General features: G+C 39.4%; 1 protein-coding gene and 1 pseudogene across 1 annotated transcript in view; one reads left to right on the forward strand and one right to left on the reverse strand.

The window, feature by feature from the left end:
• FAF1 (Fas associated factor 1) overlaps positions 1–12,474 on the reverse strand; it is a 478,956-nt gene that overhangs the window by 406,959 nt on the left and 59,523 nt on the right. The window contains exon 2 of the mRNA XM_068539848.1: positions 1,540–1,608. Coding sequence (XP_068395949.1) covers positions 1,540–1,608 — 69 coding nt within the window. The remainder of the gene's footprint in view (positions 1–1,539; positions 1,609–12,474) is intronic.
• On the forward strand, positions 1,851–2,538 carry LOC137761695 (proline-rich protein 3-like; annotated as a pseudogene).

Here is a 12,474-nt window from a genome sequence, read left to right on the forward strand (position 1 = left end):
CATGATAGGTTGTTAAGTGAAAAGGGCAGATTACAAAACGGTAGGAATAGAACAATCTAATTTGTATTTTTTTTTTAATTTTAATCATATAATTAAGAGAAAACATTCTGGAATAATATACCCAAAAATTTTAAACAATAAGTATCTCTAAGTGATGGAATTAAGGGTGATTACTAATTTATTCTTTGTAAATTTATACATTTTCTCATTTTTCTATAATGAGTTATTACTTTTACAAGCTGTAAATTTTTTTTATATTTTGAATTTAAAAATTAATAGTGGTAAATCTACACAAAACAAATAGCTTATTAACAGTTGATTATGTAAATCCATGTATGGACTTGAATATACCTACACAACTAATCTCAGCTCTATAATTATACACCTTGAGTTCTGACTTTCAAAAATTAGCACTTCTTCAAAATTCTAATTTAGACTTTTTTCGGATTTCAAAGGTATGGAGAGACCTCTGTGTCATCCTAACACAACCAATACTGTTCCTGTACTGCTGTACAATTTATTTTTAGTTTGCTTTGCAATTGTAAATAAATTACAGTTTTGTCAATGTGCAGTGCTGTGCTGTTCTGGGCCTTGCCTTTTGAGTTACTGCCCACCCCCCTTAAAAAAAACTAAACCACTTCTATAATAAATTGCCTGAAGTTCATAAGGAAAGCCACAGCAGAATGCCACTTCTTTAACAGCTTTAGAAAGGAGTAATCATCAGTGAGACTCCCCACCCCCACCCCAAGAAGTGAAGGAGAAACATCAAGTAGAGTTATTCAGACATTCAAACAAGTCTGATTTTTCTCTCCTTCCAATCTCCACCACAATACTACAGGGGAAGACAAACCTTAATATACAGTCAGAGAAGAGAAGTTTAAAAATAACTTAAATTACCTAAGATTTCATAATAATTTATTAATCTAATACTAAACTAAATAGGAACTTCATATTAAAAATACGACATTTAGATTTTATTCATTCAGATTAGAATTATAGACGGATTATGTATGGTATGCTGAACTACCTATAAGGAATGTTAAAGACATTCAAAAATACATAAAATTTCATTACCTGTCGTATAAAGAAAAAAGTACTTGAAATAAGTCAGACAGCAAAAGACAAATACTGCATGATCTCACTTACATGTGTAATCTAAAAAGAAAACCAAATCATAAGAACAGAGTAAACTGGTAGTTGGCAGGTGTGGGTGGAGAATGAGTAAAGGTGGTCAAACGGTACAAACCTCCACTTATAAGATGAATAAGTTCTGGGGATCCAATGTACAGCATAGTAACTATAGTTAAACAATACCGTATTATATACTTGAAAGTTGCTAAAAGAGTAATCTTAAAAGTTCCCACCAACAAAACAAAGAACTATGTGAGGTGATGAATGTGCTAACTAACCTTTCTGTGGCTATCAGTTTGCAATATATATGTATATCAAATCATCACGTTGTACACCTTAAACTTACACAATCTTATATGTCAAGCACATCTCAATAAAGCTGAAAAAAGGAAAAAAGAAAGTACTTACCACTAAGTCCCAATTATTTTGTTCAAGCAATGTAATAGCTTCATCAATGTTTTCAATGCCAGTACATGCCTAAAAACAAAGTAAGTAAGAATTTTAGATAGGATTTTGGGAATGGAGAGGTTAATTAGTGTTAAAAAAAAATAAACAGCATAATGTGTTATTTAAGTTTGAATAGGTATATGAATAAAGCCAATACACTAAATGCCTAAAACTTCTAAGCATTTTACACAGACGGTTTAAAAATTGTTAATTACAACATAAATTTACATTATAGTGAAATAAAAGACAATAAAGTAATAAAATATGTTTAAATGTTGAGCCCTGGAGCCCAGGATGATCTCTGTATCTCTAACTGCCCAGAACAACGTTATTAAAGAGCTTCTGATGGACAGCCATGTGTTAAAAATGAACTTCAATCCGTACTTTGTACTTTATACAAAAATTAACTCAAAATAATAACAGATGAAAACCCCGCTGCAGCCATTGCCACAACCACAATGCTGAAGTGCAAGAAGCAGAGTCAGCAGCAGCCCCCACTGCCAGAACAGGAAGAGACTGGAGAGGGATGAAAGTCCCATCGGACCACCCAGCCTCCTGGGCCCTCCCATCATGACCAATGGAAACCCTGGTGACCCCAAATCAGCTCTTCACAGAGGTCCTCCAGGGTCAAGGGGACCAATGATTCCACCACTGCTGAGTCTCCCACCTCCTCCCTGGAGCAGAGGCTGAATTCGGGGAGGGCTGAGCTCCAAATCTGGCTCATATGGTCATAGTTGGTGGAGGGGCTAATGCTAAACTTCCTTTTCCTGGACCAGGCCATGGGGATCCCTCCAGGAAGGCTTTCACAAAGAGCGGAGAAATCCTCAAAGCCTCAAGAGCTGGTCTCTTATCAAGAATACCTGCCCGTCCAAGGATGGACCCCAGGTTATGGAAGACAGATTCAACCACCTCGTCTGCCAGCACTTTGCCAAAAAGGTCCACTGTCCATATGAGGACTGAGTTCTGTGCCTTCTACCACGCAGAGTCCATGGACCTCCTCTGTGAGACTGTGCCTTCCCATCCAGGCTTGAAGGAGCCCTCTGTGATCCAGTGGCCATATACTTCCTTGTGGCCCTGTGATGGCTACTGTGGGGCTGTCCCAACTACCACCCTCAGTCAGTGACACCTATCCCCATGGCCACCTCGCCCATGTGGGGTCCAAAGTTGTGTTTCATCACTGGTGCACGATGTGCACTCTTTCTTCTGATCCAGTCTGCAGAGCCTCATCTTCAGGACCCCATCTTTGCTCCATTCAACTGCCTCCTGGATCCCCTTCCCCCTCGCCAATGGACGGCTGAACAGGAAACCTCTTTAGTGCTGTTTCTTGTTCATCTGTCCACTGAGCCCCCACTGTTGCCCTTGATTCCTGAGAGCCGTAGAGCAGTTTCCTACCATTCTCTTCTTCTAGCTGCTTGTTTTAAGTCCATTATATGTCACAACCCCTACCCCCAATGTTGTCACCTGCTCTGTGAAACTCATCAGGTTGTCTGACTTGGGGTCAATTTTAAATGACTGGTACAGAGTTACTCCCTAAAAGGCTACACTTCCTGTTTTGGGGTTTCGTAATTTGTGTGTCAATAGCATGATCACCACTGCTATGGTCTGTGGTCAGTGCAGTTTGTGAAACTGTACGTCCCCTCGTAGCCTTTCTCAGTGTCCACGGCATTTTTGTGACTTCCAACAGTTGAGTACATTCTTCTGCTAAATTGAGTGAGGCCACTGGTACCCTCTAGACTTTCCCCACCTCCCAACATGGGAGAATTATGAAACTTTCCACAAGACTGCCCTCCCTGGCCCTCCCCATTCTTCTTCTAATGTCAGTTTCTCTGGGTTTGACACAGGCCCAAGAGATGTCCTCTAAAGCCTCTGAGGGGCCTACCCTATCTCCTCTCCAGCCCGTTTTACTTAGACTACATCACTGTGAGGCCACCAGCCCTTTTGTTTGAACTCTGTGAATCTCCACTTGGCCTACCTTTGGATAGAACCTGGGCAGTACTCTTGCCCACTTCCAACCTTCTTCTCCTACATCCCTGGCACTGGTTGTTTTCTATGAAAATGGCAGTAAACGGGTTCAGTTTTGAACCTGGCCCTGAGGAAACAGGTCAGGAGTTGTGCGGGCAAGAGGGAGGGACGAGAGCCATTGGAGAAGTGAGAATGAATTATTTTCTTAAATTTTTTTATATTAGTTACAAACGCAGTGGAAAATAAATACATACATACCTAAATAAATAAATAAATAACCTAAAGTAAAACCCCAAACTACAAAGCCTCTAGATCTGTGCTGTCAGATATGGTAGCTACTAGACAGATATTGCTAATGAGCCCTTGAAATGTGGCTCAACTGAGTTAAGATGTGTTGCATTAAATACACACCAGTGTAGGACTTAGTACAAAAACAAAAATGTAAAGTGTCTCAATAATTTTTCTAGTGAATAAATGTTGAAACGATCATTTAAAATATATTAGCTTAAATAAAACACAAATGTTTAAGTTAATTTCACCTGTTTCTTTTACATTTTATGCTTCTTAATGTGGATACTAAAAAACTTTTAATTACATATATGACTCATTCAATTTCTAATGCCATTCTAGAAAAAAACATAGAAGGAAATTTTTGTGACATTTAGATTCAACAGCAAAAGTACAATCCAAAAAATCGATAAAGTGGACTTTATTAAGAACTACTACTCAGAAATTTCCTGGCAGTCCTGGCAGTTCAGTGATTAGGACTCCACACTTTCACTGCCAAGGGCCCAGGTTCGATCCCTGGTCAGGAAACTAGGATCCCACAAGCTGCGTGGTGAGGCCAAAAAAGAATAAATAAAGAGAAGCTTTTTAAAAAAAGAACTACTGCTCTTCGAAAGACACTGTTAAGAGAATGAAAAGGCAAGCCACACGCTGGGAGAAAATATCTGCAAAACACATGTAACAGAGGACTAATAACCAGAATATAAGAATTTTAAATTCTCAAAAAACTCAGTTTAGATAAATTGTAAGTAGCAAAAGATTTTAGCAGAAACTTCACCAAAGACGATATACATATGAGAATAAGGACATGAAAAAACACTCAACATCATTAGTCATTAGAGAAATGCAAAAAAACAGAGAGATACCATTTCCATATGTTAGAGTGACAAAAGCCCAAAATACAAACAATATCAAGTGATGGTAAGGATGCAGAAAAACTGGAACTCTCATATACTGTTGGGGAGGAACCAAAATGATATAGCCGCTCTGGAAAACAGTGCTAACAGATGATCAGTTTCTTAGAAAGTTATGACACAGTAATCCCACTCCTAGGTACTTATCTAAAAGAAATAAAAACTTATGTTCACATGAAAATTATACATGAATGTTTATAACAGCTTTATTTATAATCGCTGAAAACAGACCACACCCCAAATGGCCTTCAACTGTACATTCATACAATAGAAAACTACTCAGCAACAAAAATGAACAAATTACTAACAACACAAAACAATGTGGATAAACCTCAAATGCTAAGTAAAAGCGTGACTCAAAAGGCTACACATTGTATGATTCCATTTATATGGCACTCTAAAAAAGGCAAAGTTAAAAGAACAGGAGACATATTAATGATTACTAGGGTTATCAGGTGGGAACAGGGGTTGACTACAAACACCAAGAGGGAATTTTGCAGGGTAAAGGAACAGTTTGAACTCTGAATAACATAAAAAAGCAACAAAAGGCAACCAAGTAAGACATTTAAAAATGCAATCTTCAACTTAAGCTACATGAAAAGACAAGGATAAACCAAAGGCTCCAAAGTACTAACAAAAGCTACTAAGAACAGTTAAGGTAGGGCAGAAGTTACACAGAAGGAAGCAGAAAGAAAAACTACAGGGAGTGCAGAGCAAGCCTAACAGCAGCAATTATCAGAAAGCACAAGCAAAAGTACACCTCCTTCAATGACATCACCATTTGTCTTCAAAAAAAAAAAACAAAACACAGTGGAGGACGTAGTTCCAAGAGCCCATCCCTCCACAGAAACATGAAAAAATTGAGCAAAAACTGTCAGAATCAAATTTGCCAAAACTCTGGAAAACAGTCAAAGCTATACGTCAACCAAGCAAATGATGAAACAAGAAAAAGGTGACTTATTATAAAAACAGTATGAAAACCCTGAGGCATTTTTATTTCCCCTTCTTCATTCTTGGCTCCAGAGCAGTCTTGAATGCACTAGCCTACATTCCAATGGTTGGACCCTGGACCCTGACTCTAGAGGGAGCCGAGAAGACTTTGTTCTCAAAGAATGTTTGTCTCTTGTGACCTATCGGGCTACCTGAAGGACTGACTGAAGGCACTCTCCTTTGTTTCATCAACTTGGATCTCACTTAAGACAGAAAAGTAGCTATCAGGGGGCAATTCTTCAAAAACACTTTAAGGCTGGGGCTTCCCTGTTGGCACAATGGTTAAGAATCTGCCTGGGGACATGGGTTCGATCCCTGGTCCGGGAAGATGCCACATGACGCGGAGCAACTAAGCCCATGCACCACAACTACTGAGCCTGGGCTATAGAGCCCGCAAACCATAACCAATGAGCCCACACGCCACAACTACTGGAGCCTGAGCACCCTAGAGCCCGCGTGCCGCAACTACTGAGCCCACGTGCTGCAACTACTGAAGCCTGTGCACTCTAGGGCCTGCGTGCCACAACTACTGAATGTGCATACCACAACTACTGAGCCTGTGTGCTGCAACTACTGAAGCCCGCGTGTCCAGAGCCTGTGCTCCGCAACAAGAGAAGCCACTGCAATGAGAAGCCCATGCACCATGATGAAGAGTAGTCCCCACTCACCACAACTAGAGAAAGCCCACACACAGCAACAAAGACCCAAAGCAGCCAAAAATAAATAAACTTAAAAAAAAAAAACACTTTAAGGCAAATGAAAAATCCACTGCCACCTGCGACAAAATCTTACAGTTGAGTCAAACGACAGACACGTCCAAAACCTGGAGGAAAAGCTGCAAAGTGAGTTTCTTTGGGAAATTAGGGCACTCAAAAACATTTGGGCAATTTAGAAGGGCAGGCACATGTCCGAGGCAGGACACCTACTCAGAGAAAACTACTGGCTCATCTCTACGCTCAGCAAAAGCAGGAAAGTTTAAACAGCCTAGCTGAGTGTTAGAGTGCCCCAACACAGAGCCAGTCTACAAGGGCTAGGAAAGGATTTTCTTCCTTCTCTTCTTTTTCTTTCTTCTTATTTTCTTTTTTACTCTACATGTTCAAGAAATCTCTCTCACAACATTAGCAGACCACAACCAAAGAAAAAGAGATTTCAGACACTGTTACATACTAAATGTTTATGTTCCCCCACCCCCCTCAAATTTATATGTTGAAGCCCTAAGGCCCAACGTGATGATACACTGAGATGAGCCTTTGGGAGGTAATTAGGTTTAGATGAGGTCATAAAGGTGTGTAACAGCGAAGAGCCAATTTTGACTCCATGTTGTATCTGTTTCTTTGACTTTAACCTTTGCCTTTCATTGATTTTGTTATTATAATCATACATGATGGCCTGCCTCAGGGAACCCTGCGCCTCTGCCTGAATGTTAAACTAAAGTGCATCTGTTTAGCTCAAAGGGAGACAATCTGACCCTGCCCACCTATGAATGGCTGCAGAAAAGAAGAAATTAACACATCCCCTCCTATTCTGCAAGATAAATGGCTTTTTTATTTTACTTCCTCACCTCCTCTCCCTCTCTGTTCTATAAAAGAAACTGGCATCTAGACCCCAATAAGATGGTTATTTTGAGACATTATTCTGCCACCTTCTCGGTCTGCCGGCTTTCCGAATAAAGTTGCTATTCCTTGTCTCAACACCTCGTCTCCCGATTTATCAGCCTGTCATGTGGCGAGCAGAGTGAACTTGCACTCGGTGGAGCCCTCAGGATGGAATTAGTGCCCCTTATAAGAAGAGACAAAGAGAGGCTGCTCTTGCTCTCTCATCTCTTTCTCAATGCCATGTGAGAACAAAGAGATAAGTGGCCATCTGCAAGTCAGGAAGAGAGTTCTCACCAGAATCCAACCATGCTTGCACCCTGATCTCAGACTTCCAGCTTTCAGAACTGTGAACAAATAGATTTATGTTCTTTGGTATTTTGTTATGGTAGCCTGAGCAGATTAAGACAGAAACCACTCATGACGAAAAAAATTTACAAAAATAGTTTAGAAAAGTCACTAAACAAACAGAAAATAACAACCCATAGAGAGCACCAAAAACAAACCATGAGTAATGGGGAAGAATCTGATTTCCAGAGTTATCACACTGTAATATTTTAAATGTCCACTTTTCAAAAACAAATTGTGAGGCATTCAGGGAAACAAAAAATATGGTCCATTCAAAGGAGAAATTAGTAGAAACTGTCTGTGATGGAAGAACAGACATCAGACTTACTAGACAAAGACTTTCAATCACCAACTTAAATATGCTCAAAGAGCTCAAAGAAACCATGGAAAAAGAACTAATGAAAACCAGAAGGATGACATATCAACAAATAGAGAATATCAATAAAGAGATAAAGATTATTTTACAAAACAACAGAAAAAATCTAGAACTGAATAGTACAATAACTGAAATGAAAAATTAGCTACAGGATTTTAAGAGCAACTTTAGGCAGGCAGAAGAAAGATCAGAGAACTTGAGGATAGGTCAACTAAAATTATCCAGTCTCAGAAGCATGAAGAAAAATGAACAGAGCCTAAGAGATATATGGGACCCCACCAAGTGTACCAACATATGCATAACAGGGAGTCTCAGAAGGAAAAGAAGGAGCAGAAAAAATAATTGAAGAAATAATAGCTGAAAACTTCCCAAATTTGATAAAAGACAAGAAACTACATATTCAAGAAGTTCAATAGGTTCCAAGAAGGATAAATACAAAGACACACATACCAAAACACATTATGATATGCTATCAAAAGCCAAAGAGAATCTTGAAAATAGCAAAAGAAAAGTATTTCATGTACAAAGAATCCTCAATAAGATTAAAAGCTAATTTCTCATCAGAAACTATAAAGGCCAGAAGGGATAACATATTTAAAATGAAAAACAAAAACTGTAAACAAACAAAAAAAAAACTGTCCTTCAAAACTGAAGGAGAAATAAAGACACTCCTAGATAAACAAAAGCTGAAGGAATCTGTCACTACTAGACCTATGCTACAAGAAGTGCTAAATGAGAAATGAAAAGATACCAGACAGTCACTGGAAGCTACACAAAGAAATAAATAACACTGGTAAACGTTAAGTACACAGGTAAATATATTGGGTGGGCCAAAAAGTGCCTTTGGTTTTTTAAGTAAAAATAAAAGACACATTTTTCATTTTCACCAAGAACTTTATTGAACAACGTATTCACTCTTTTGTTCCACTACCTTCTGCCATTTTTCAGGCAACTCCATAATTCCATCTTCCCAAAACTTTTTATCTTTTTGAGCAAAGAACCATTCCAGGTACCTTTTACAGTCTTCCAGGGGACTGAAATATTTTCCATTAAGAGAATTTTGGAAAGACTGAAATAAACGGAAATCCGAAGGTGCAATGTCTTGTGAATATGGCGGATGAATCAGAACTTCCCAGCCAAGCTGTAACAGTTTTTGCCTGGTCATCAAAGAAACATGCAGTCTTGCATTATCTCAATGGAAGATTAGGTGTTTTTTGTTGACTAATTCTGGATGCTTTTAGTAGAGTGCCACTTTCAGTTGGTCTAGTTGGGAGTAGTACTTGTTGGAATTAATCGTTTGGTTTTCCAGAGGCAGCTCATAATAGAGGACTCCCTTCCAATCCCACCATATTCACAGCATCACCTTCTTTGGATGAAGACCAGCTTTTGATGTGGTTGGTAGTGGTTCATTTTGCTTGCCCCATGATCTCTTCCATTCCACATTGTTGTACAGTATCCACTTTTCATCGCCTGTCACAATTTGTTATAAAAACGGAACGCTTTCATTACGTTTCAGTAGAGAATCACATGCGCAAATATGGTCAAGAAGGTTTTTTTCACTTAACTTGTGTGGAATCGAAACATCAAAATGATTCACACAACCAAGCTGATGCAAATGATTTTCAGCATTTGACTTGGATATTTTGAGTATGTTGGCTATGTCCTGCGTGGTATATATAACGTTGATTGTTCTCAATTATTGTTTTCATTTGATTGTTATCAACGTCAACTAGTCTACCCAACCACAGAGCATCAACCAGCAAGAAATCTCCAGCATGTAACTTCGCAAACCACTTTTCACATATTCAATCAGTCACAGCACCTTCTCCATATACTGCATAAATCTTTTTGTGCATTTCAGTTGCGTTTTTACCTTTCCTGAAATAATAAAGCATAATATGCCAAAAATGTTGCTTTTTTCCTTCCATCTTCAATATTAAAATGGCTACACATCCCTGGTGGCACAGTGGTTGAGAATCTGCCTGCCAATGCAGGGGACACGGGTTCGAGCCCTGGTCTGGGAAGATCCCACATGCCACGGAGCAACTGGGCCCGTGAGCCACAATTACTGAGCCTGCGCGTCTGGAGCCTGTGCTCCGCAACAAGAGAGGCTGCGATAGTGAGAGGCCCGCGCACCGCGATTAAGAGTGGCCCCCGCTTGCCACAACTAGAGAAAGCCCTCGCACAGAAACGAAGACCCAGCACAGCCATAAATAAATAAATAAATAAATAAATAAATAAATAAATAAATAATAAAATGGCTACACAAAAATTCACCAATTTTGATGTCTTTTTTTAAATGCACGCTGATATGACAGCTGTCACATACAATCTAACAAAATTGTTTCAAATGAAATTAAGCCAACTAAGTGCTACTAGAGCCATCTTACAGAACAAAAACGAACGAACCTTTTGGCCCATCCAATAAAAGCCAGTATTATTGTGCTTTTGGTTTGTAACTCCTCTTTTTTTCTGTATGATTTAACAGAAAAATGCATAAAACAATAATTACAAAATGATGTTAATGGGCATATAATGTATAAAGATGCAAGATATGATTACAACATAAAGGAAAAAAGAGAGGAGCGTAGTTGTATACTGTTGAAGTTGGTATTAATTCAAAATAGGTTGTTATAAATAGAAGGGGTTACTTGTAATTCGTAGAGCAACCACTAAAAAAAACTAAAAAATATACATAAAAGGAAATGAGAAAGGAATCAAAACAGTACAATACAAAAAAGTCAAACACAAATGGCGGAAATGAAGGAACTGAGCGGGGAAGAAAAATATAACACATAAAAAACAACCTTTTATGATAAAAACACTTAACTATGAATAAAAGGGAACTTCTTTAACATGATAAAACACATTTATGAAAAACCCAGAACTAACATCATACTCAATCATGAAAGAATAAAAGACTTTATTTACTGTATGATCAGGAACAAGATAAGAATGCCCACTTTTGCCACTTCTATGCAACATTATATTGGGAATTCTAGCCAGATCAATTAGGCAAGAAAAAGGAAATTAAAGACATAGAAACTGGAATAGAAGTAAAATATCCCTATTCCCAGATGTCATGATCTTACACAAAATCCTAAGGAATTCACACACACACACACACACACAAAACAAACAAAAACTATGAGAACTAATAAATTCAGCAAAGTTGCAGGATAAAAGATCAACACACGAAACTCAGTAATATTTCTATATACCAGCAAAGAACAATCTGAAAAGGATGTTAAGAAAATAATTCTGGGGCTTCCCTGGTGGCACAGTGGTTCAGAATCCGCCTACCAATGCAGGGGAGACAGGTTCGAGCCCTGGTCCGGGAAGATCCCACATGCCGCGGAGCAACTAAGCCCATGCTCCACAACTACTGAGCCTGCGCTCTAGAGCCTGCGAGCCACACCTACTGAAGCCAGCGCGCCTAGAGCCCATGCTCTGCAACAAGAGAAGCCACCACAATGAGAAGCCCACGCACTGCAACGAAGAGTAGCTCCTGCTCGCCACAACTAGAGAAAGCCACATGCAGCAACGAAGACCCAATGCAGCCAAAAAGAAAGAAAGAAAGAAAGAAAATAATTCTGTTTATGATATGGTACAAAAGAATAAAATATCAAGGAATAAATTTAACCAAGGAAGTGAAAGATTTGTACAGTGAAAACTTCAAAACGTGGCTGAAAGAAATTTTAAAAACTAAATAAGTGAAAAGACACCAAATATTCACAGATTCTAAGACGATCATTAAGAAAACAGGGACTTCCCTGGTGATGCAGTGATTAAGAATCCACCTGCCAATGCAGGGGACACAGGTTTGATCCCTGGTCTGGGAAGATCCCACATGCTGCGGAGCAACTAAGCCCGTGCGCCACAACCACTGAGCCTGCGCTCTAGAGCCCGCGAGCCACAACAACTGAGCCCGCGTGCCACAACTACTGAAGCCCGTGTGCCTAGACTCCATGCTACGCAACAAGAGAAGCCACTGCAATGAGAAGCCCATGCACCGCAACAAAGAGCAGCCCCCGCTTGCCGCAACTAGAGAAAGCCCGCGCGCAGCAACAAAGACCAAACGCAGCCATAAATAAATAAATAAATAAATTTAAAAAGAGAGAGAGAACAATACTACCCAAAGTAATCTACAGATTCAATGCAATCCCTATCAAAATTCCAATAGCGTTTTTTGTAGAAATGGAAGAAGCTGACTCTCAAATTCATATAGAACTACAAGGGATCCATAATAGTGAAAACAATCTATGAAAAAAAAATCAAAGTTGAAAGACTCGGGGGGCTTCCCTGGTGGCGCAGTGGTTAAGAATCTGCCTGCCAATGCATGGGACATGGGTTCAAGCCCTGGTCCAGGAAGATCCCACGTGCCGTGGAGCAACTAAGCCCATGCGCCACAACTACTGAAGCCCACATG

The sequence above is a fragment of the Eschrichtius robustus genome, chromosome 3 (genome assembly GCF_028021215.1).
Source record: "Eschrichtius robustus isolate mEscRob2 chromosome 3, mEscRob2.pri, whole genome shotgun sequence".
Taxonomy (NCBI): domain Eukaryota; kingdom Metazoa; phylum Chordata; class Mammalia; order Artiodactyla; family Eschrichtiidae; genus Eschrichtius; species Eschrichtius robustus.